The sequence below is a fragment of the Nannizzia gypsea genome, genomic scaffold (genome assembly GCF_000150975.2).
Source record: "Nannizzia gypsea CBS 118893 supercont1.1 genomic scaffold, whole genome shotgun sequence".
Lineage (NCBI taxonomy): Eukaryota > Fungi > Ascomycota > Eurotiomycetes > Onygenales > Arthrodermataceae > Nannizzia > Nannizzia gypsea.
In genome coordinates this window covers 2,138,137-2,161,779 of record NW_003345201.1, presented here as the reverse complement: position 1 = coordinate 2,161,779, position 23,643 = coordinate 2,138,137, and the positions used below count along the sequence as shown (strand labels likewise).

The 23,643-nt window shown below is 50.5% G+C and overlaps 10 protein-coding genes across 10 annotated transcripts; 5 read left to right on the top strand and 5 right to left on the bottom strand.

The window, feature by feature from the left end:
* Positions 1 to 335: 335 nt before the first annotated feature.
* On the top strand, positions 336 to 3,436 carry MGYG_08903 (hypothetical protein; the record flags this gene model as incomplete). The annotated part of the gene is made up of 5 exons (XM_003176686.1): positions 336 to 398; positions 434 to 583; positions 678 to 2,110; positions 2,260 to 3,164; positions 3,249 to 3,436. 5 exons carry the CDS (start codon positions 336 to 338, stop codon positions 3,434 to 3,436), a joined length of 2,739 nt encoding a protein of 912 aa, XP_003176734.1.
* Positions 3,437 to 3,802: 366 nt separating this feature from the next.
* On the top strand, positions 3,803 to 4,402 carry MGYG_08902 (hypothetical protein; the record flags this gene model as incomplete). Its single annotated transcript, XM_003176685.1, has 2 exons — positions 3,803 to 4,090; positions 4,157 to 4,402. The coding sequence occupies 2 exons, from the start codon at positions 3,803 to 3,805 to the stop codon at positions 4,400 to 4,402; spliced, it is 534 nt and encodes a 177-aa protein (XP_003176733.1).
* A 328-nt stretch (positions 4,403 to 4,730) lies between these two features.
* Positions 4,731 to 9,010, bottom strand: MGYG_00821 (5-oxoprolinase; the record flags this gene model as incomplete). Its single annotated transcript, XM_003176684.1, has 5 exons — positions 4,731 to 5,414; positions 5,479 to 5,660; positions 5,723 to 6,208; positions 6,267 to 8,889; positions 8,969 to 9,010. 5 exons carry the CDS (start codon positions 9,008 to 9,010, stop codon positions 4,731 to 4,733), a joined length of 4,017 nt encoding a protein of 1,338 aa, XP_003176732.1.
* Positions 9,011 to 9,721: 711 nt separating this feature from the next.
* Positions 9,722 to 11,925, bottom strand: MGYG_00820 (fimbrin; the record flags this gene model as incomplete). The annotated part of the gene is made up of 5 exons (XM_003176683.1): positions 9,722 to 9,753; positions 9,814 to 10,796; positions 10,852 to 11,534; positions 11,632 to 11,842; positions 11,903 to 11,925. The coding sequence occupies 5 exons, from the start codon at positions 11,923 to 11,925 to the stop codon at positions 9,722 to 9,724; spliced, it is 1,932 nt and encodes a 643-aa protein (XP_003176731.1).
* Positions 11,926 to 12,597: 672 nt separating this feature from the next.
* Positions 12,598 to 13,436, bottom strand: MGYG_00819 (peroxiredoxin DOT5; the record flags this gene model as incomplete). The annotated part of the gene is made up of 2 exons (XM_003176682.1): positions 12,598 to 12,905; positions 12,989 to 13,436. The coding sequence occupies 2 exons, from the start codon at positions 13,434 to 13,436 to the stop codon at positions 12,598 to 12,600; spliced, it is 756 nt and encodes a 251-aa protein (XP_003176730.1).
* A 501-nt stretch (positions 13,437 to 13,937) lies between these two features.
* MGYG_00818 (NADH-ubiquinone oxidoreductase kDa subunit) lies at positions 13,938 to 14,878 on the top strand (the record flags this gene model as incomplete). Its single annotated transcript, XM_003176681.1, has 4 exons — positions 13,938 to 14,078; positions 14,135 to 14,200; positions 14,291 to 14,781; positions 14,854 to 14,878. The coding sequence occupies 4 exons, from the start codon at positions 13,938 to 13,940 to the stop codon at positions 14,876 to 14,878; spliced, it is 723 nt and encodes a 240-aa protein (XP_003176729.1).
* A 654-nt stretch (positions 14,879 to 15,532) lies between these two features.
* MGYG_00817 (hypothetical protein) lies at positions 15,533 to 16,368 on the top strand (the record flags this gene model as incomplete). Its single annotated transcript, XM_003176680.1, has 2 exons — positions 15,533 to 15,765; positions 15,903 to 16,368. 2 exons carry the CDS (start codon positions 15,533 to 15,535, stop codon positions 16,366 to 16,368), a joined length of 699 nt encoding a protein of 232 aa, XP_003176728.1.
* A 111-nt stretch (positions 16,369 to 16,479) lies between these two features.
* MGYG_00816 (U3 small nucleolar RNA-associated protein MPP10) lies at positions 16,480 to 18,510 on the bottom strand (the record flags this gene model as incomplete). Its single annotated transcript, XM_003176679.1, has 1 exon — positions 16,480 to 18,510. The coding sequence occupies one exon, from the start codon at positions 18,508 to 18,510 to the stop codon at positions 16,480 to 16,482; it is 2,031 nt and encodes a 676-aa protein (XP_003176727.1).
* A 916-nt stretch (positions 18,511 to 19,426) lies between these two features.
* Positions 19,427 to 21,315, top strand: MGYG_00815 (Atg22A-1p; the record flags this gene model as incomplete). Its single annotated transcript, XM_003176678.1, has 2 exons — positions 19,427 to 19,598; positions 19,694 to 21,315. The coding sequence occupies 2 exons, from the start codon at positions 19,427 to 19,429 to the stop codon at positions 21,313 to 21,315; spliced, it is 1,794 nt and encodes a 597-aa protein (XP_003176726.1).
* Positions 21,316 to 21,690: 375 nt separating this feature from the next.
* On the bottom strand, positions 21,691 to 23,239 carry MGYG_00814 (actin; the record flags this gene model as incomplete). Its single annotated transcript, XM_003176677.1, has 3 exons — positions 21,691 to 22,564; positions 22,627 to 23,125; positions 23,197 to 23,239. 3 exons carry the CDS (start codon positions 23,237 to 23,239, stop codon positions 21,691 to 21,693), a joined length of 1,416 nt encoding a protein of 471 aa, XP_003176725.1.
* Between the last annotated feature and the right edge of the window lie 404 nt (positions 23,240 to 23,643).

Genomic DNA, 23,643 nt, shown 5'->3' with positions numbered 1-23,643 from the left:
AAAAAAGGAAGCAGAAGCCCCTGACGCCCCCCTTGGCCCCCCTTGCGGTCCCTCTCGGTCGCCCTGCTCGACCTCTTGCTCGTCCTCTACGACTTGTACGATTTCTCTCTGCGTTCTTGCGTCTCCTTTACGCGGCTCTCACGGCGTCGACGACTCGATTCTCGTCCAGCAGCAGCAGCAGCTCCCGAAACGCAGCCCTGTCCGACGGCGTTTAGCCAGCTTGCCGCTCCCCCGTTTCCCACGCAGGTCGACCATGTCCATAGTGCTTGCTCTAGACCCCCGATGAATGGCTTGTCGGTCAGCAGCGACGTTGCTACAGCCCTAGTAGAGGATCGATGGATGGGACTTACGACCTTCGACCACCGCCGCCCGCCGCTCGTGACGGCACCAGCAGCAGCGTCAGGGCAGCCACGCAGAAGACAATGTTGTCCAGACGCTGCAGAAGGCCAATACCGCCGTCCTGCTCGACAATGCCACCAACTATGAGGGCGCTATCGATGCTTACACCGACGCCTGCGGTCTCCTCGCGCAGGTCATGCAGCGGGCTGGTGCCGACGAGGAGAGACACAAGCTAGACGATATCGTGAGTTTTTTTTTGCTTTCCTTTTCCATCTGCGGATTTTTGTCTTTGTGTGTGTAGAGAGCCTCCTTTCTTAACTGATCCCAATCCCACGCAGAGGAATACGTACACTACGCGAATCAACGAACTCCGGCGCCTGGGTCTGGCGCTGCAGGCTGGCGGAAAGGCCCTGCCGGAGAGACCGCCGAGCGGGGAATCGCTATCTCAGAGCCTCCTATCCACCCACATCACAGACGGCAATGCAGACGATCAGGATATCTATGTCATTGGCACCGCCACTGCCACCCGGATACTCGCCAAATCACCCGCCACAGAATCGCAGGATGAACGTTACTTTCCGCCCCGGCAGCAGTCCCTGCATCCCTCTGGCGAAGACGGCGGCTCTAACGACATGAACAACACAAATAGCACGAACATGGACATACTTCCTCATCTGGGTGGCTACGCAAGCACGAACGAACATTCCTCGAACGTTGCAAACGGGGACCTGCAGAACCTCCAGGAAAAGGGCACAGAGTCAACTTCCTGGCTGGATACTATAGACGAGTCAGGCGCCTCATCGAGCTCGTCCATACGCTCGGCAAACTCCTCTCTCTATCTACGCCGGAAACAGGAAGCTCACTACAGCAGAGGCACCGAGGCCGAGTTCGACGCTGCCCTTGATGAGGCCGTCGAGGCTGCCTACGATGACGGACTCGAAATCATCCCTCGAGAGGACGAACCGGAACATGATATCATGTCCCATGTGCGCCGGAATATCGAATTGGCGAAACAAAAGGTACGAGAGGCCGAGCTAGAGGCTGAAGCCGCCAGTGTCTCCGCCAGGGAGCGAGACCGGAGAAGACCCGAGGTTTCCCCTGATGACCTAGACGTGGGTTCTGGTTCTGACCTTGACCAGACAGGATACGCAGACCATGAGGCCGAGGAAGAGGAGCGAATCCTGGAGGAGATGATGGATGATTTCGAGTTCGATCTCTCGTCCAAATCGGCGCTTCCACGGCAGTCAGGATCCAGCGGCTATTCGAACAGAACCTGGGGCAGCTCCGTCGCATCAAGCCGAACGAACACGGGCACCTTACTTTCCACCCTTACTGAGGAAGACGACTACTCGATTCCGCCTGGCGGAATTGCCAAAAATATTCTTTCTTATTCCCAGCCGTTTCAAAAGCTCCCTCCGCCCGTAGGTGCGCCTCCGCCTCCACCGCCTCCACCGCCTCACCCACCGGTCCAACAACACCAACAGCAGCAGCAATTACCACCGGCTCCCACTCGCGCTACACCAACACCGCCATCACCTTCGGCAAAGGCAACAACAAGCGCTCCAGACACACCAGATATCATGGCATCCACCGTCCGGTCGCGAAGGCTGTCGGGCCGTCCAAAGGACCTAATAATAGAGACCGGCTCAGCGCCGTCAAGTGCAGACGGGGCTCGTCAAGTACCACCCTCAATGCTCCTAGCACATCCCATCACCCCTCTACCATCAAAGACCAGCCACGGAAAATCGTCGAGCGATTTCAATCTTGAAGCGTTACAGCAACGTCCACATACAGCAATCGGATCTCCAGAACCATCAGGCCCAGATTCCCCTGCGATCTCAGCTTTTCCTACCCTTAAATACACATGAGTCCGTCGATTTTGATACGTTATTGACGTCTCCACCCATTAACTTTGAGCAGGCTACATTCTGCACCAGGCATATCCCACAGAGAACCTACATACTCAGCTCCTGCTCTGAGTAAATCTTCACATGCTCCCAGCAGTCCCTTCACCACTTCTTTTGTCCCCGAGCTAGGCAAGACATTCTCTTTGCCCGCCGTGCCAACACTCAGTTCAGCTGGCCCATCAAGACACCTATTTGACAATAACATTCATTCTCCGCTCACGCCAGGATCGCCCAACCCCAACGCCCCAGATGCGCCCATCCCTCTCGAACCTTGCCCCCAGTCATTCCTCCTCCGTCCGTTCTGGCTGATGAGATGCCTATACGAAACGATAACCCATCCCCGTGGTGGATACCTTACCACTAAACTATTTATACCCAGAGACATATGGAAAGTGAAAAACGTGCGAATCAAGGGGCTAGAAGAGAAGATCTCAAACTGCGATCTGCTCACCGCAGCACTACTCAAACTAGCAAGTGTCGACATCAACGATGCTGATGCCGTACTAGAGGAAATGCAAGCGTTTGAAAACATCCTGGATCAGGTGCAGGCCGTATGGTCTAGGAAACTTGGGAATGAAGTTGGCGTACAAGGCGCCATGGCGCTTTTCAAGCTATCATCAGATGACACCTCTCCAGCGGTAGATTCTTCCTCCAAACTTTCTAGCAGCGGAAGCAAATCATACCTTTCCTCGTGGCGAAAGCTCCGATCAAAGAGCTCCGGTGTATCGAACACAAGCTCAAGCGGCATATCGAGAGATAACGGCGGCAGGGAAAACTTGACAATGACATCGCTACCGATGACTGAGACGGCTGCTTCGGCTTCTCCACGACGAGATGCCCTTGGACTCAACTGCACCGGGCCAAATGCAAACTATATGAGCGCTCTAGCCAGGCTTTTTGACGCTGCGCAAGTTATAGGTATGTTAACTTTCCACCGCCACCGCATCTACCTGCTTTCGATTCAATAAATAAGCCGCTTAAATACTAACTTTGTTCGAACAGACCAAATTGCCCGCCAAGTTGAAGATCCAGGTCTAAGACATACATCTCAGACTCTAGTTGGCCTCGAGCTTAGCACCCGGCATGCATCTGAATTCTTCGGATTCTACGCCTGCCGGTTCGCGCTGAATGATATCGGCCTTATGATTGATAAGTTCATCAAACGAGGCAGTGAATACGTCATGGCTTGAATTTTAATACAGCCCTAATCGTCTCGCTTTTTCCTTCCCCCTTTTTCTATCTGTTTTTATGTCTTGATGAAATATTTGGTGTTCCCCCCGGTTAGATTATGTAAGTCGCATTATATCGAGGTGTTCATGGCTTGGCAATTTTTACATAATCTTCTCTTCTTTTGACGTCGTTACTTCCTTTACTGGTCTCTCTTGATGTATATATCAAACACTACCAAGAGCACAGCGATTTGCTCCCTGCTGACTCCAGCTTCTTGGGATTTCTAGCCTGTTCGCTTAAATAGAAGACGTTGAGATTCATACGTTCGTGTTCTTTTTGCCTTATCCTTTTCCTTGAAACCGCATCTTAAAACGCGCTTTTAAAGGATGGGTTTCAAACGCGGAAAACGAGCTTCATCTCCCGAAGATGTCGAGCCAGCGGCGTCCGAAGACCGTTCCAAGAGAGCCAAAACAACTGGTGACACAGCAAAAGCCCATCCAAATGCTGAGATATCTTCAGCGTTAGATAAAGCTCCCAAGACGGATTCCAACGGCGACCCATACTGGGAGATCTCGCGTCAACGGCGTGTCACTATATCAACCTTCAAGGGACGCGTTCTAGTGAACGTGCGCGAGTATTATGAGAAAGATGGACAGGAACTGCCTGGGAAGAAGGTAATACGAGCCATTGAACCGTGTCTAGTAATAGAAAGATACTAACCCCTTCATTCTCACCGCTAGGGCATATCTATGACGCTAGAACAGTTCAACAGTCTCGTTACATTACTTCCTGAAATCTCAGCCGTTGTGGAACAGAAAGGAGGCAAGGTTATCCGTCCGGATTTCTCAGAAGCCTCCGCCACAGTTGAAGATGATGAAGAAATGTCAGACGCGGAAGAAGAAGAGAAGTCGAAATCCACTTCCAAGACGAAGAAGTCATCTCCCACGAAAAACTTCGAAGCTACAAGTGATGAGGATGACGAATAAAATAAGTTGATAAATACGGAATACGGAGTACAAAGAAAGGCTTTCTTCCTTGGCGGGACTTCTTTACCATGGCGTGGCTACCGTGTATATGACTTAATATGCTACCATTCGGCTGGTGTCTGGAATATGGGAAGGTAATTCGGAGGTCTCCATTTTGATTGAAAACAACGCTTCTATTGAGCACACGCACGCTTTTGGCCTAATGCGGATTAATCTGAGATCGATATAATCAAAAATGCGTGGCTCGGCGAGCCGTTTTTTATTTTTGGCAACAATAAATACCTAGCTGCCTATCTAGCCTACTTTGTTTGTTCCAACTCATACCAACTTACATGCTGGTTTCTTGAGTTCCAATGCGCGATGCCAAAGAACCTCCTTTCCAAGCAAGTTGGGGATCAGCTTCCTTTCGAACCACGCTTTCAGTTCCAGGCTTTCCATATCCACCTCCACCAGGAGTCTTGATAATGATACGATCACCTGGTTCCATATTGGCGGTGTTCTTAGCTCCCAGGTTCACATGTTTGATAACTGGAGGCTCCTCGGATCCTTCTGGCTGGGGCATCTTGCGGACCCAGATGTTCTGTCCGCACGCAGCCTCTTCTCCTCCGCCCATGCCATAGGGGTGGTAGACTCGGCGTTCGGAAAGGATAGATACCTGGACAGGAATGCGGAATTCGATATCTCTGATGACACCATCACCACCGCGGTTCTGGCCAGCCCCTCCGGATCCAGCACGCAGGCTGAATTCTCTAAGGATAACGGGGTATCTTCTTTCAAACACTTCGGCATCAGTGATGCGGGTGTTTGTCATGTGGGTATGGACTCCGGAGGTTCCCTCCCAGTCAGGGCCGGCTCCACTACCACCTGCGATGGTCTCGTAGTATCCAAAGCCCTTGGTTTCTTCTTCGCCTGAAACGTTACCTCCGAATCCGAAGGTGAGGTTGTTAGTATCGCCCTGGGAGGCAGCGCAGGCCTGGAAGCACTTCAAGATGACATCCGTGACACGTTGACTCTATACATGGGTTAGCGTGGTCACTTGAGGGTCATTATCACTATAAATGATATTCTAAACTTACCGTCATGACATTTCCACCCACAACTGCGGCCTTGCTAGAGGGAGATAGGAAAGAACCCTTAGGGATTCGAACGTCAATGGGCTTCAGACAACCTTGGTTAAGTGGGATGTCTTCGGAAATGAGACATCTCAGGCAGTAAATGATAGCGGAGTAGGTGACAGCTTCAGGGGCATTGGTATTGGCTATGTCATCGTTAGCAAGGTAAATGTATCTTTAATGGTTGATGGTCCGCATAATAACTCACCATATACTTCAGGCCCCGTGCCATCGAAATCAAAAATAGCCTCTCCCTTCTCCGCATCGATGGAAATCTTGAGATGGATAGGGCTACCGTCATCCATATGTTCGACTGCGGTCAGGTCTGCACCCTTGAATCTCTCGCTAACTTGCTTCAGCAAGTTGCGTACGCTGAGCTCCGCATTCTTCTGAATACTCCTCATATACAGTTGGACGGTGGATTCTCCATACTCCTCAATGAGGGTAGAGATGAGGCTGATACCCTTCTGGTTTGCGGCGACCTGGGCCTTCAGGTCGTTGAGGTTGTCTGCAAGGCATCTAGTTCCACTGCAGCCGGGGTATTTGGCAGGTTCACGGTAGAGCAACTCTATCAGACGCTCTTCGTTGAACTTTCCTTCAGAGACAAGCTTCTCTGACTTGATGGCAGCTCCCTCCTGGTACAGTTCTTTCGAGTGTGGCGGCATGGATCCCGGCAGGATTCCTCCAATATCCGCTACAATAGCTGTTAGTACTCGATGAAGTACGTACGTTTTGGGGAACCGTATACATACCGTGATGTGCTCTGGAAGCAACATAGAACACGATCTCATTGCCAGCGAAGGCTGGAGTAATTACAGTGATATCTGGCAGATGGGTGCCTCCAAACTCAGGGTGGTTGGTCACAATGACATCACCTGGCTTTAGCTTTCCCTTCCATATACCAGCTTGAGTACGAACACAAGTGGACATACTGCCCAAATGGACAGGTAAATGGGGGGCATTGGCAACAAGGCCACCATCACTGTCAAACAGAGCGCAAGAGTAATCCAATCGCTCCTTGACGTTGGTGCTGACACTAGTCTTCTGAAGGGCACGACCCATCTGCTCAGCAATTGCCATGAACCGATGGCCAAAGATACTCAGCAGAATTGGATCGACCTCATCAGCCGATGCCTTTGTACTCTCCTTCTTATGAACATCAATGTCGATAACCACATGAGTATCAATGATGAGAGCAGAGGATGTTGGAGTGACCAGGATAGTTTGAGTTCCATCTCCAAGGATAGCTGGGCCATCGATACGGTCGTTTGTTTCCAGGGATCCGATCTTGTAGATAGGAGTGTCGACGCGGCCGCCCTCGAAGTATACCTTCTGAGTAGCATGTGCCTTGTCCTTGGATACTGGAACTGGCTTTGCGTCACGAAGTTGCTCGTCAACGGTCTTGGGGAAGCTATCGAAGCTCTTTCCAATAGCTCTGAGGCGAATGTCATCAATGATGATGTCACGGTCAGGAAGAGTAAAGCCAAACTCCTTTTCGTGCTGCTCAATAAAGGATTTTCCAAATGCTGCGTCGTCTTGTGACTTGATGATCATAAGAGCAGACTCTGTTCCGCGGTATCTCATGTTGAGATATTCCTCGAAAATGATCGATTCTTCCTTGAAACCCTGGTTTTGGAGTCTCGAGATGGCTCCCTTTTTCAACTCCTGCATTCTCTTCTCGATGCTAGCCTTGATATCCGAGCTCTCAGACCAGGACATGGACTCTGGAACCTGGCTCTCGTCAACCACATCGGCAAGGGCCATTCCGTAAGCAGACAGGACGGAGGAATAGCGGTGGACTAAGATCTGCTTGATACCCAAGTTTTCGGCAATTGCAACGGCGTGCTGTCCACCAGCACCACCGAAAGTAGCCAGACGATGTTTTGAGGTATCATGGCCCTTGGCTTCTGTGAGAGAGCGAATAGGTCGAGTCATTGCCTCGTTGGCAACCTTGATGAACCCATAGGCAACTTCATCAGCAGTCATCTTCCCTTTCTTTCCACTCTCAGCCATCTCGGCGTTGACCTTTACAGCTAGCTCCTCGAAGAGGGCAGCACTGGCCTTCTCATCCAGCCCTTCGTCCTCATTCTTTCCAAAGATCTTGGGGAAGAACTCAGGCAGCAACCTGCCCAAGAAGAGGTTGGCATCGGTAACAGTTAGGGGACCTCCCTTTCTGTAACAAGCAGGACCTGGATGAGCACCGGCTGACTCTGGGCCAACAACGAAGAGGCCGTTGCGGTAGAAGAGACGCGAACCACCTCCGGCAGCGACGGTGTTAATGTCAAGCTGTGGTGACTGGATAGTGACACCTGCTGTGGTGGTTTCGAAGACGTGCTCGTATCGGCCTCCGTATCGACTGACATCGGTACTTGTTCCTCCCATGTCAAAGCCAATGACGGGAATCGCGGTCTTCGGGTCATAACTAGTCAGGGCATATCCAACAACACCACCAGCAGGGCCAGAAAGGATGGCTCGAAGACCAGTGAAGCCATTGACATCGACAAGGCCACCGTCGGACTGCATGAACTCGCATCGGGCACTCTTTGGCTGCGACGGGTCCTTAACACCCTCTGCACCGAGGACGCCCTTGAACCCAGACTGGAAGCCGGAAATGTATCGTTTGATGGTTGGAGTTAGATAAGCATCAGCACAAGCAGAGGTACCTCGAGGAACTAGCTTGATCATGGGCATAAGCTGGTGACTTAAGCTGACATGTGTGAAACCGATATCAGTGGCGATTTTCCCCACCAAAGCTTCATGGTCTGGGAATGTATAGCCGTGCATCAAACAGACGGCGATGCTTCTAAAGCCCTTGTCATATAAGGCCTGCAGCTGTTGCTTGATTTTTTCATCAGATGGACGTTGTAGAATCCGTACAGCCTCTGAAGACAAGCCTCGAACAATGTCCGCACCCTGGGCCTCTTCGCTACGAGCTACCGTGGGGGTCGCGTGCCTCGTGGGGTCCTCAGCGTAGTCTTCCAGGGTAACTCTCTCTTCTATTTCCACCACCTCCTCGAACAGGTCGTCCGGTCGACGAATAGCAAGGTCAAAGATCTTGGGGCGAGACTGGTTTCCAATCTTCAGACAATCCCGGAATCCCTGGGTGACGACCAGGGCCATACGCTCGCCCTTTCGCTCGAGGAGGGCATTGGTAGCAACAGTCGTGCCCATTCGTATACTCTCGATCTTGGATGTGTCCAATGGAACGCCTCGAGGAATCTCTTCGCCCTGGAACCTCGAAAGAAGCCTACGGATTCCCTCAAGGGGTGCATCCTTGTAATTCGAGGGGTCTTCGGATAGCAGCTTAATAACGACGTCATCTTCCATCTTGCCCGTCCCCGGATTGCCTACGCAGTCCGTGAACGTGCCGCCACGCTATACACATGTCAGTACGAGGTATTCAATGGACAGGGGGGAAAGAGCCTCAACGTTAAGCCAGGTACAGGATACTAACGTCAATGGCAATGCGGATTCCATTTCCTTTGACCTGAGACATGGCCACGCCCAGATAGCTAACAACAACGTATCCGAATGGATTTAATCAAGCCGTTTCGTTCGTCTTCGTCTTCTTCAACTCTCAGGGGTAAAAACAGCTTCCCAAGAGCTTCTCCGTCTTTTCCTGGGGTAGTCGGGGTCAATATAACTGAAGGTGGGATCAAGGAACGTCGGTGAATCTCCGGTGATCCGGCCCACTAAGCGCCACCAAAAAGCTTATCGATAAGCTCTTTCCGATCCTACTTCCCGGACGAAGCTCCGGTTATGCTGTTGGGCGTGCTTTGACAACTTCGTCGGCCAAGCGGAGTAGATGGATTGGAAACCGGTGGACAACAAGCCTCCCGCGGAAAGAGGCAATGGGGACTGCTTTAGAGAGGCTTTGCAGTCCACCTGACGCCATGAATTTTCTTTGGGCCGTTTTCCGAGTTAACTACACATCTAGCCGCCGGATAGAAGTAGCTAGAAAATGCCTCAATTGTTTGAAGCGGCAGCGCAGCGGAGGGTACAGAATACAGATACGGAAGGTCAATTGGCAATGACGGATTGAAATATAGGTATTTTGTTATGCTATCCTCAGTGTCCCAGAACAAAACAGCCAGCTTCCTCATTGAGCCCAAGTGTGGTTCAATTCCGCGTTCTCTCCATGGTCCACTTGGCCCTGACGTTTGGCTATTTTACATAGTGCAGGAAGTTCGATCGTCCGTTTCCCCCCTCACATCTTCTCAGATGTCGCCATCAGCGAGCCTAGCGGAATGGTTAGCGAAGGAAGGAGAGAAAAGTGGATTCAAACAGGAACAAACTTACCGATGAATGTGGTGACTAGTCGAGGGCGAACCTGGCAGATATCCTCAGGGACCAACCATATCGTGGCCCCCATTTTTCTGGCGATGCTGATGGCGAGCTTTGCGTTAGCATAGCATTCTTCGTCTGTTCGTCCGGGGGTGACGAGGTCATAGTCAACATAGCTGCTCTTCATTCCGTTGAGGATGTCGAGCAGGAAGATACCAGTGGCAATGGACTGGTCCTTGAAGCTGCGGATGCTTGAGCTCTTTCCGCCCTTACGGGACATGTCGTTTGCCCATCGAATCATTTCAGTATCGGTGATTTCACGCTTGCCCAGTCGTTCAGCGAGGGAGGACAGGGTGTTTGTAATGTCCTTTCTCATCAGCTGCCAAACTAGGCCGAGAGTGAGGGTACGTTGGCCGTCCGTGATGTCGGCCCCCTGAACGCCTACAAGGGAGAAACGGTTCTGTTTCCCGAGCTCGATTACGTAGTTGGTGTTCTCCACAGCTTTGAACCGCATAAGCTCCCCGCCGGACGCGGGGGGTTTGTTAACGTGGCGCCAATTGACGCTGTTCGGGATGACTTTGTCGTATGCCTGGAGGATGATGGTTCCGTCCCTTAGATCGTTGAAGAGCGAGTTGACGGCAGGCTGGACATCAAGGGAGTTCAGCCAGAGAGTGAACACACGAGCTTCACGCTCTCCCTCAGCATCAAAGTCTTCCACCTCGAGCTTGTCTTCCTCTGTAATGGGGTCTAGTCCAGGGTGAGTATTGAACAGGTTGGCGACGAACGCAAGGTTAAGCTTGGGGTTTCCGGCCACAAGCGAAGATGGCGTCAGGAACTTGCGGCATTCGAGCAGGTCAGCGTTGTCAAGGACCTGTTCGGCACGCTGCAGCAGATCACGAGTCTCAAGAGGCTTCCGTGAGCAGATATCAGGGGCCAGCTGGTTAAGCAGAACGGTATAGTTCTCTCCATCCTTGACATCAGTAGAGAAGTTTGATACTCTAGTATATATAAGTTAGCTACTGTTCAGCTTCCTCGGGACAGGGCGGCACTCACGTTCTGTGCCACTTGGCATTCTTAAGGTGATAGTTGAACCAGCGTAGCAGGATCTGCTCAGGGGGTAGACGAAGGAACTCGTCCAATGTCTCATCGTCTTCCAGCAATCTGTATAGCTCAGGGTGAAGCTTTATATCAATCTTGCCAAGCAAACCACGGCGAATAACCTGCCAGATAAGGCCGAGAATAAGATGTTCTCGGACCTCAATGATATCTCCGCTTCCAATATTGACAACTGAACATCCAATGCCCTTTGCTGAGTTGATGACAATGTTATTGTTCTCGGTCATATGGAAAGCGTTAAGCTGCTTTATCCGTGTACCGGGTCTGTTCAATACTCGCTCATCGATGGTATCAGGCACACTATCGTTGATAAGCTTCGCCAGCACCAAACCGTCCTTGCACTTATCGAACATCTCAAAGGTGTCCGTTGGAAAGGGCAGCATGTGCCCGATGTCTGGATCACCGGCAAGCACGGCATTGATGTGTCTGGTGAATTCGGTCCTCTCATCTTCGTTGATGGTGTGTGTGACGTTTGCAGAGGAGCCCTGGACGTGGATCTTCCCGCTGATGCTTCCCTTGGAGGCATGTCCGTGAGCGCCAGCAATATGCGACGAGGGCTTGGAGGGGACGGGGGGTGCGGCACTGGCAGGTTGGCCACCACTTCGCAACTTTGCTATCAACTGTACACTGTCAGCATCCACTGTCGTAATTCAATATAAATTCTCTTCCCTGTACATGCTGAGTTGAAATGTAGGGGTTCAATCAATGGTCACTGACGTCAACGTAATCCTCGAACTCGACCCGGCGGGAGCTGTCGAGTTCAACCTCCTTCAGCGTCTGGCGGACAACATCGTACGGCAGTCTCTCTGAAGCCTGAGTCGCCTTGATCGTCTCGGCCTCGTCGAGGTAGCCCTTGTCGTCTACGTCTAGCCTGTGAAAGGCATCTTGAAGGGTAAAGATCTCGTTCTGCTGGAACTGCGGGTATTTCCTATGCTCCAAGTCAGCTACAACCCAGTGTCCACGACGGCTTTATCTGGCCACTGCTGACCTTTGGAGCTTTATCACATTCATAGCGCCGTCTTCTTGCCCTGTTCTTAGATACCAAAATGGTTGGTGGTGTTGCAGTCGTTAAACCGTTAACGGGTAGTCGGAGGGGTAAAACGGAGCAGCCTGGATGGTTTGCGCAAGGAGGATGTGGTTTATATAGATCACTAGAACAGGAGTGAGCGCCCTCTTGCGCCAGCCACAGAGCTATACGACTTCTCGAGGCTCCAGGATTCTTCGTCTTCTTTCGTCTTTCGTCTTCGTCCTCCTTCTTCTTCTTTTCTTTTTTGTTACTCTTGTCCTTCTCTTCGTCTTCACCAACGAGGTCAACAAGGACTCCGCCCCCCGCTAAGACGATGAAAATGATGACTAAGACGTCCGTCGGCCTCTCTTGTGGAAGCTGAATATCAAATGTGTCCGTCGGAAGACAGGGAGACGGGGAGACGGCAGAGACGACAGAAGACGATGGAGAAAGATAAACCGAGAAAGCTACGGAGTATCCATTGTAACATAACGCGAAGAGAGCAGACAGACAGGCACACAAAATCAGACAGAGACAGACAGAGGGAGAGACCTTGATATCACTGAGCGAACCGCCAGATCTCGTCTCAAATATAAACCAACAGATAAAAACACACGAGTCTCCATCAATTTGAACATTTGAACATTTGAACATTTGAACAGTTGCACATCTACCCCTTACTTCCCCTTGACCAGGTCCTGGACCAGGCTGAGCGTCTTCTCTGGTCCTCCTGGGGTGCGCAGAAGCACTTTTCCTTCCTTGTTGACGGCAAAGACGCCACGGACGGTGCCCTTGGGCGTCTTCTTCAGGCCAAAGGCGCCGATGAGCTTGAAGGATGGATCACACAGAAGCGGGTAGGGCAGCTTCTGCTTGGTCTGGAAAGTCGTGTTAGCCTTAGGAGAGTCGCCAGAGAGTCCAAAGATCGAGAGTCCAGTCGAGGTCAGGTTGGTGTAGTCGTCTCTAAAGGCGCATGCCTGTCTGGTGCCTATATATAATAATAACAAACACGGTTGTTAGATGGAGACGGTTTCTCTTTGGGCAATTGAGAAGAGGAGAAGATCGACTTACAGCCAGGAGTCGAGGCCTTGGGATAGGTAAACACGGCGACGCCCTCTTTGCTCTCTTCCAGCAGCTTCTTGAACGATGTCTTTGTGCCGTCGTTGAGCTCGATCTCGTCCTCGAACAGGCTGAGGTCGAGGACGTCGCCTTCTTCAGGAACGCGGCTGGCAGGCTTATCCTCAGCTTCTTCGCCCTTTGCTTCTTTCTTTTCCTCCTTCTTCTCTTCTTTTTCCTCTTCCTTCTTCTCCTCTTTCTTCTCTTCTTTCTTCTCCTCCTTCTTGTCGACCTTCTCAGGCTCAGCAGCAGGAGCAGCAGCAGCGGCGGCGGCCTTCTTCTCTCCCTTGGGCGCGGCCTTCTTGGGCTCAGCTTTGGCGCCGGCTTTGGCTCCTCTCTTCGCCTTTGGCTCTGCCACTGGAGCAGGAACCGGCGCCTTGCGTTTTCTCAGCTCAGGAGCCATCGTAAGTCTGTCTATTTAGTGCCTTGCAGCGGATGTAGGGAGAATTTTGGGGGAATGTGTAGCGAAGCCGAGCGGGAGAAGAAGAGAAAGAAGAAGCGCGCACGACTGGCAGCAGCAGCAGCAGATGAAGCAGACAAGGTCGCTAGCTCGTTTCTTCTTCTCCTTCTCCTTCTGCTTCCTTTACCGCGTCCAGGCGCGAGCTCGCTTCCAGTAGCGCTTGTGTCTATGGTCTATCTATCGTGTATCTCTATCTCTGCTGCCGCCGTCTTGGACTCGACTTGTCCTCCTCCTCCACCGGGCGCTTCTTCAGCTCGTCGAGGAGACCCAAAGCAGGCCGTCAGCACAGTCAATCGTAGCCGTCAGTCGACTCTTAACCGACTCCCAGCCCTGTCGGTCCATCTTGTAGCGCTGTATCCCAGTAACCATCCCATCTTTCGCCGCATATCAAATCGGCCCTCGTCCTCGTCCTCGTCTTCTGCTGCTCTTCTCGTGTTGTTTTTGATGTTCGTAGCTGGTTCGAGCTTGGCGTTTTTGCTCGACTTTCGTTTTGTTCGCTTTTCGGCTTTTCGACCAACGTCAAGTGAAGAAGACGACGAAGAAGGACGTAACAAGAACCAAGCCAGCGTCTTCGCTTTGATACCGGTGAGTAGCCTCATGATGTCTACTACAGCGTACAGGGCTAATTGGGTGGGTTGCAGGAGATGAGAGCGTCCAAGATCCTGCAGACGGCGTCGTCCGCCTCACACGTCGTCCCCGTCAACCAGGTCCGTACAAGCACATACCGATTATATATCCCATCTAGGCCCCTCAATGGCCTCGTCTTTGCGTTCTACGACGAGTCTAACACGATATAGAAATACACTGTGCAATCCTACGGCGTATGGGAGAGAATCCGACGAGCTCTCGCTGTCGACCCTACTCGTTCGTCCGGTATCCCATTGAACACCCAATTCCGCAACCCAGCTCCAGGAGCCCTTGAGCCACAGACATACGACGACCCCGTCACTATCCCGGCCGCTGATCTCGCTGACAACCCATACTGGAAGCGAGATGTGCGAAGAGCCTACCCACAAGTCAGCGTCGTGAAGCAGGCGGATGTCGTCGGGCTCTTGACGTACGGCAGCAAGGCCGAGCCCAAGGACAGCCTTCTTGCCGGCGAAGCTGGCTCGCAGCAGCTGGTGCAGACCCAGCAGACAGCAGAGGAGCGTGGACTGGCTGCGCATTTTGAGGAGAAGGCGAGCTCGGGAGCTGATGTCCTTGGACCCAGTGGAATGCCGCCTCTCCCTGCCAATCTGAACGCTGGAAACATATACACTATCCCTTCAGAGCAGGCCTATCCTTCAAAGTAAGTTGATGTCCTCAGCTACTGCACACGCATCTAGATTTTTTCCTTCTCATGCTAAATTTAACCGTATAGATACCCATGCCGCACTTTTATCTAGAACCACACAGCTAGGTTAATAGAATGGGCAGTTCATCGTTTTATTTTTATCTCCGTTTCCTTTCTTGTAGAGTACTACATCGCATTCTCGACGATGTTTCTTTTCCCTCTCTGCTGGTCTGTTGCATACATGTATTGGCTTAAAGTCGGGAAATAGCTACCGCTTGCACAGACGTCTCCCTGCATCTCTCTATCCCTCTCACATATATAGAATAGCCATGTATGATCATATTTCTTCCTTCTTTCTATCTATATGTCCTCGATATACGTCTGTGATACCTTATTTTCCCACCAAATCGGTATTGATAATCATCTTATCAATATCGTGCCTTGGCCGTGATTAGACAAGATATTCCACCCAACCCGCCAGTCGCCATCTATTAAACACGAGAAGCCACATCTAACATCCCACGATGCCCTCGAGGACTTCCTAATATCATATATCCATAGATCATTTGGCGACGCTGTTGGTTTACATATTTTACATGGGGGATTTTAACTTTCCGCACAGAGAGGCGATTTTTTCCCTCTGACCAAAAAAAAGTCGACCATGAAAAATCTCCAAATCATCAGCTACAATAACCAAATAGCCACAGTTGCCCTCGATCAATAATACCAAGCTCACTGAATTTGCTGCTGAATACTATAGCCATATATGGGTGATATCGCTGAACAGGCGTCTGCGCCAGAACTTGACTTTCTCGTCCCACCTAGAGAGATTCAATGCGCAGGCACCAGCACCGTCTCTCTCGACGGCATACTCAACCCGCCCATACAACTAAGAGAAGACTTAAGAAACGGCTGCGGCGGCCAAATATGGCCTGCCGGAGTCGTCTTGTCGAAATACATGATTGAGAACCACGCCGCGGACCTCCAGGGCAAGACAATGTACTAATAACATCCATCCATCATCCCTCCTTGATTTGATTGAACTTTTTTTTGATAAAAGGCTGTGATAAAAAAAAGTACCAAATATTAACCAAAACCACGCGGACGGAAACTAACATATGAATGACCGTGGCTAGAATCGAATTAGGTAGCGGAAGTGGTCTTGTAGGCCTCGCCGTCGCAAAGGGCTGTACCGTCGATTTACCAATCTACATCACCGACCAAATGGCCATGTTTGAACTCATGAAGCAGAACATCGAACTAAACGGGCTTAATGGCTCGGTACACGCTGCCTTGCTCGACTGGGGTGATGAAGGCGCTGTTCGTGCCCTGCCCAAGGCAAAAGTGATTCTTGCAGCGGATTGTGTGTACTTTGAGCCGGCGTTCCCGTTGCTGCTGCTGACGCTTGAAGCGCTGCTGGATGAAGAGGATGTAGTGTGTTATTTTTGCTTTAAGAAACGACGTAAGGCAGACATGCGGTTTATCAAGCAGATGAAGAAGAAGTTTGATGTCGTGGAAGTGACGGAGGGAGTTGACCGGGAGTTCTGTAAGCAGGAGAGGATATTTTTGTATATTCTTAGACAGCGAATGGAAAAATCTTGAAAAAAGCATCTAAACATTCAAGTATATTTTACTTCATTGAATTCTTCTTCTTTTTTCTAAACCTCTTCCAACGCTGAGGGTATGCAGGTACAGAAAATATTACGAGTCTATTCACAGCTTCAGATTCTCACGGCCCTTCGCGACAGTGTCCTGGATCTTGTTCCCCTGGACATCAGTCAGGTTACCTCCCTTGCCAATAACCTTGACGCCTCCCTTCTTCAAGCTGGATACCAACTCTTTCTTCTGGGATGCAGCATTGTCAGGCTTGCTGGCAGCCGCCTGATGCTCTCTCTTCCTCTTCTTCAACGCCTCACGGCGTCGACGATGTCGTTGCTTAGCTTCCTTGCTCAGCTCGTCCTTGGCCAACGAGGCACCGCTCTTCAACTTGATTTCTCCGGCCATTCTACTTTCGCCAGGGTTATATATCTCTTGAGGAGCCATGTTGCCAGATGTAATACCTGATTCGCCACGAGTAGTTGGCTGAGCATCCTCCATCGTGATAGTATCGACATTCGATACCACGTTAAGGTCGACTTGAGGTCTCCTTGGCTTGAAGTGCCAGTTTGACAACGTATCCAGCTGAGAGCTAATCTCCTCCCATAGCTGAATAACCTCGTTGTGCTCCTTCCGTAGCTTCTCTGCCCCCTTATCGACGAATCCAGGGTCAGTAGCACGCAGATGGTCCTGCTCATAGAGCTCTGCCAGACTGTGCTGAGCTTTCGTCTCGTCTAGTTCGAACTTCCGCTTAGCGGCTCCGCCCTGTTCACCAATAGCAAGTGGTCGACGACGGATGATGTCGTCGAATTCCTTGGTGATGATCCTGCGTTTGATGAGTGACTCAATATCGTTGCTGACCTCGGTTGTGATGATGGGTACTGGCTTGCCAACTCGCTCAAAGTCCAAATCTTCTTCGATCAGCGAGTTGATTGGCCGGGCGTTGCTCTGGGCTTCTCCCATCAGCGTCCAGTCCTTCTTTGCAACATTAGCAGCTTCTAGCCGTCGGATCTCATCTGCAATCTGTGCTCGTCGCTTTTCATGACTGGACATGTTCTTTAATTGTTCCCCATTTGGAGCATCGTCCTCCCCGCTCATTTCATCATCATCATCGAACAAATCTCGCCGTACATTTGCCATTGCTCGATCAATATCCGCTTCTATATCTTCTTGACTTTGTTTTGTTTGCTTTGATTTGGCCTTCTTAGCATTCGGAGGAGGGTCAAAGAAGTCTTCATATTTGGCTTGCCGCGGGTCATCATTCAGCCCCATATCACCATCCTCATCACCATCTTCTTCGGAGTCGGCATCTGGTATTTCCATATCAAGATCCAGCTCATCCTCTTCCATGTCACCTTCATCTTCATCATCTTCGTCTTCACCCGCAGCTCTTTTGTCTGGTATATCCGGGAGTGAGAGGGGATCTGCATCCCAGTCTATATCTTCCTCGTCGCTGGCCGCGTCGGTATGCGGCCGTCTGGAATCCTGAGTCTCGAAGAAGGCTGATTGTTTGTTGAACTCTTCTAAAGAGAAGAAATCATCGTTCAGGCCGTGAGGACCAGTCTTCTTCTTTTTATTAGGGCGTGGAGACTCATCTCCTTGCGCATCCTCGTCTCCTTCCTCTTCTTCCTCTTCTTCTTCCGACAGTAATTCACCACCCTCCTCTTCACCAAAATCGGCTTCTTCCTCATCTTCCATGTCTAGCATTTCTTCTTCGCCGTCTTCGCCTTCCTCATCCTCATCTTCCTCCATTTCCTCATCTTCCTCCATCTCGTCTGACAAATCCTCGTCATCCTCGGACAATTTCCGTTTAAGATGCCTCGAAGAAGTAATATTTTGTGCATTGAACTGGTCTAGGTCTCGGGAAGATATTATCAATGCTGAATCCAGGATTCGTTTTGCTTGTTCCCATATTTGATTGTGATTAAATCCGTTGACATGGAGCTGATGAACTTGAGGAGCTGGAGTGCGCTGCTTTCGCTTCTGTCCACGCTGCTCTTGTTTCAAGTCCTGTGTAAGAGAATCAAGATATCCCTTTGCTGCGGCAACTGATCCGGAATACAGAAGGAGGGAAGGCTTTAAGAACGCTTCTGGATTAGACATTGGAAACGCCGCCGTACTGGCGGCTGCAGCATTCTGGGACGGCATATCGACCGGTATATTAGGGAGGCCCTGGATGACAGGTGAGTTCGATATTAGATGTCGAATTCGAGTCCAATGGCGGTTCCGTCAAATTCGTCTCTTGCGTTGCGCCGGGAGTGCTATCTATCCCACACGGCTTCTTCAACCGCCCGAGGTCCGCTATAATTTTTCAAAATACTCGCTGGAGAATTGCGAAGGGCATGCGAACCACCCTGTGTATCTCAAAGGTGCAGTGTGCAACCTGCTAGCCCTCTGGTCAAAATGCAATCTTCCTTATCACGATGAAATTTCTCTCGCATAAAAAATATTTAAAGTCAGAGCTTCAAAAGTTTAATCCCGCTCACGTGATTGGCTATCAAATAGGCCAGAGAAGAAGAAGAGGAAAAGTAGAAGAAGAGAAGGAAATAGAAGAAGCGAAGTAGAAGAAAAGAAGAATAGAAGAAGTTGAGTGGAGACCATACAGAGAAAGGAAGAAGGTACGGAGAGGTGTAAGAAAAGAGAGAGAGAAGTTAGAAGAGGGTGGGTGGTAAAGAAAGGAAGCGCAGCTCTTTCCCTTTAACTAAGATCGGCATGTCTTTAACTAAGCCTTTAACTGGCTTTTAACTAGGGCTCTACCTCTGGACGCCCAAGCTTTCCGGTCTTTAACTGAAGCTTTAACTATCTTACTTGGGGCCTTTAACTAGAACCTTAGCCAGCTTTAACTAAGACAACGTCTCACGTGTGGCGCCCGCTAGCCAGCGGCTCCTGCGACTTTCCTCGCCTTCTTCACCTCCTTCAGCTTCTTCGACTTCGAGACTCACGCTGGAGTCTGGGACATCTCCCTTACACATACACATCAACCATGCAGCTTCACAGCGGGCCGTGAAGCACCTCGAACCTCTCGCTCCGTCTCCTTCAATACGCAGATCTCATTTCTGCCCTGATGTCGAGCTCTGTTGTTTCCGAGATGGAGGACGGGGGTGGAAGTGCACCTCTGCTCCCATCGCAAGCTGAAGGCCACCCGCAGGAAGACACTCGGCCTACGAGTAGAAAGGAATTAGCAGGCTGGTACTGCTATGGCTGGGCTGCTGAAGTCTTCGTCGTGTGTGCCATGGGTACGTTGTTGCCTACATAGCTACAGCCTGCAGCCTACAGCTACTCCGTACATTTAATGACTTATGGATGATAATATCTAACCAACGGCTAACAGGCTCATTTCTTCCGCTCGCCCTCGAACAAATGACTAGGGACCAGGGAGTGCTGGTCTCTGATAAGACTACGCCCTGTACTTCGACGTGGAAGCACACCAATGCAACTACTAACTCTACAAGAGCCATCTCTCCGCTCAAGGCAGGGGCTCCGAGCAACCAGTGTCTGGTCTACGTCTTGGGATTCGAAGTTAACACCGCCAGCTTTGCCATGTATACCTTCTCAATCAGCGTCCTGATCCAGTCCCTCATCATTATATCCATCTCAGCGGCCGCAGATCACGGCGCCTACCGCAAGACCTTCTTGCTTATCTTCGCCATAGTGGGCTCCATTGCCATGATGCTCTTCCTCCCGCTCTCCTCACACCTATACATGCTGGCTGCCTTCCTAGCCGTTGTTGCAAATACTGGCTTTGGCGGATCGTTTGTGCTGTTGAATTCCTTCTTACCACTCCTTGTTCGTAATCACCCATCTATCCGAGCCTATAAGGCGGATGGACCTACATACTCTGACTCAAGCCCAGAAGTCAGCGGAGAAATATCAGCGCCTGCAGAGGAAAGCATTTCTCAGGGAAACCCTGAGCACAATGCTCCGGCTGCTCCATCGGTGTCAGCAGCCTTAGAGCTGTCATCCAAGATATCTTCCAACGGAATTGGAATTGGGTACTTGGCCGCTGTGCTGGTCCAGATATGCTGCATCCTTCTTGTCTTAGCCACTAACTCAACCACCTTCTCTCTTCGGCTTGTCCTATTCCTAATTGGGCTCTGGTGGTTTATCTTCACCATTCCAGCTGGCATGTGGCTGCGTCCTAGACCCGGCCCTCCGCTCCCAGACCATGTCACAAGAAAGGACAGCAGGTGGCCATGGGTTGACTACGTCTTGTTTGCATGGAAGTCCCTAGGCAGGACAGCCATGAGGGCTCGCCGACTAAAGGATGTGGTTCTCTTTTTGGCAGCCTGGTTCCTGTTATCTGACGGAATTGCAACCGTCAGTGGTACCGCAGTCTTATTTGCAAAGACTCAGCTTAAAATGGAACTGGCTGCCCTAGGCATGATCAACGTTATCACCATGATCTCAGGTGTTTGTGGTGCATTTTACTGGAGCTACGTGTCTCGACTCATGGGACTCCGCCCTTCCCAGACAATCATTGCCTGCATCTGTATATTTGAGATTATACCACTATACGGCCTCCTGGGTTTCTTCCCTCCCATTCGAAGACTAGGCGTCCTCGGTCTCCAGCAACCATGGGAAATGTACCCGCTCGGCGCCATCTACGGACTCGTCATAGGAGGTCTCTCCTCCTACTGCCGCAGTTTCTTTGGCGAGCTTATTCCCCATGGCTTCGAAGCTTCGTTCTACGCACTTTACGCCATCACAGATAAAGGCTCAAGCTTCTTCGGTCCTGCCATCGTAGGAGCCATTACTGACCGATATGGAGAAATTCGGCCCGCATTTTTCTTCCTCGCTGTGCTCATCATGATACCATTGCCCCTTATGATGCTCGTCGATGCAGAGAGGGGCAAACGCGACGCTGATTTGCTTGTTAAGGAGCTAGAAGGGTCCCCTGATATTGATGATCATCAAGAACAGGCTAACGGTACTGCAGTGGAGAGAAGAGAGTAGTTGAATAGACTTGAGTTTCCGATTCGTTGAAATACATGAGTAATATTATTAGAAAAGGCCCATGGGAAGGGTTCCATGTACGCATAATCTATCAGCACGGCCGCCCTAGAGACACTGTTTTCATAACACCCCCCTTTTCGGCTTAATTATTAATCAATCACCAATACATTTTTTTGCTCCTGGAGGTAGGAGTGGACTTGGAATTGTCAATTTTGAATAGGCCAATAAGCTCACGGCGCTGCAAGTTTTCATAGTCGTCATCGCCCGAATCTTGGATGGACCATCAAGCGAAGAAGCAGGAGGCCTGTGTAGCGGAATTCTGGCTTGAAAATTGCTGTATAGCTTTATCTCCAATGACATGATAGAAGTGACGCCTCACTTGCATCGCTTTTCCACAATGTTCGGGCCGTGTTCATCGTATTCCTTCTTCGAAATCCACATCTGATGGAACGTACCCAGACTCGCAACAATACTTCCACCTATCCAGGAGCCGAATTTTCTCTCCGCGGTATTTCCAGGAGCAGATATCCTAACTCTTGGGCTTGGGTACATGGTTGTCAGTTCGTAATTCAATCGATCATTGAAGCCATAAAGCAAGCTGCCCGCTCCAGTAACCACTACATTCGCAAGTAAAGTTGGTCTAATGTCAACGTCAACCTGGTTAAGAGCATTCCGGATCAATTCTGGTATTGTCTGGTTGGCCGCTGGAGTAGGGAATTCGGAGTCCGGATCCGGTAGAGCAGCCTTAGCGTCAAATAGGCTCTCAGCAACACGATATCTTTCAGGGCCGAAAAGTTGATTAAAGCCGTCTGGAAATTCGAATGGACGCAATGGAATGCTTTTTGCTAGCTCCTCATTAGAGGTTCCGGTGGGACCTTGGCCGGACAATGCACCCGGACCGGGCCAAACCTGCACTACACACTCTTTGAACTCAGAAAGCGTTCGGTCCTCTATCAACCGGCGATATGAGGGGCCTGGCAGTTTGTTCTCGGGTATATCCTTGTATACTGCTTGAGCTGGTTGGCCGGCATCGACTGCAGCTTTGGAAGAAATTAGGTAATGTGGTGTCAAGTTGACCGGTGGTGTACTTGATTTGAGAAGGGCTCGGATTTGGGATGAGACGAAGTCACCGGCAAGTTGAGAATGCTGTACGCCTCGCTTGAGAACCAGGCCATCATGGACTGGGGTCACGGATATATTGCTAGCACCCACGTCGACTACCAAGGCGGTAGCTTTTCCAGCAGCAAAACTATATGAGCCAGTCAGTCTACTATGGAGTAAATTAGCTTTTGGTCAAGTAAACCCACGAACCTGGCTAATGGACCATTCCTGGATAGGTAAAAGGCTGGTGTTCCCCAGTTTTCCATCGCAATTTCAATGGTCTTCTCTCTTGCCTTTGTCGGATTCCACCCAGGCTCAGTCATCAGTAGCGGGCTATCAGCCAGCGGTTTTTCCTCCGCCTCTACTCCCTCCATTTCTGCAGGTAAGTCTTCGGGATTGGGATCGTTTAGTCCGTTGTTCATTGGATTTCCAGGTTTTCGGCTTGTCAATCGCGAAGTGAATGAATATTCCCATAGCTTCTCAGCCATCTCCCAGTCCTCCACAATTCCATCTCTGCTAATCGGGTTGTGAACAGAAATTTCTGGGCGCGGAGAGACATAGAGATTGTCACCGTAAACGTATTTTTCTTGCGCATCCGTGGAGTATTTTCCATAGTGTGTAGGGATGACCGACTTTGGGGTGTCTTCTCCGGCGAATCCAGCACGCGTCGATGAATATCCGGGATCTAAGATTATCGCGGACACCTCATCTAGCAATCAAAGGCATTAGTATCTTATAAAATAGCTAAAAACAAGCCGAGTTGGCTGGATTGCACCTTACCTCCGCCATACTCTGCCGCCGCGGGCGGGGCAGAAGAATTCATCATGAAGATGTAAACGTCAAAAGAGAGCGCAAAATTGCCAGTCGATTGCTTTTTATGGATATCTCTGGACAAGAGGAAGGAAACCCCGCTATGATGAAGCTGACTTGCGCGTAATTGATGCTGGCTTTCTTGTTGTTGCGACCTTCAATTTGATAAAAGAAGCGCAGGTTGGCCGAACATTAGATAATATGGTCTTGGCATAATGTCACGTGATGGAACCTTGACTTTACTTCAACGACAAAAGAAAAACAAGCAACCTCGTTGTCTTCATTACTTACGATCAACTACCATCCTTGTGTTATTGGGCTGTGCGAACGCTACGAGTTGGACGCGTTGAAGTATCGTGTATCACCAATGAAAACTGTAAGGAGTACTGGTGTAGGCTTTACCCCCACGAAGTCTCT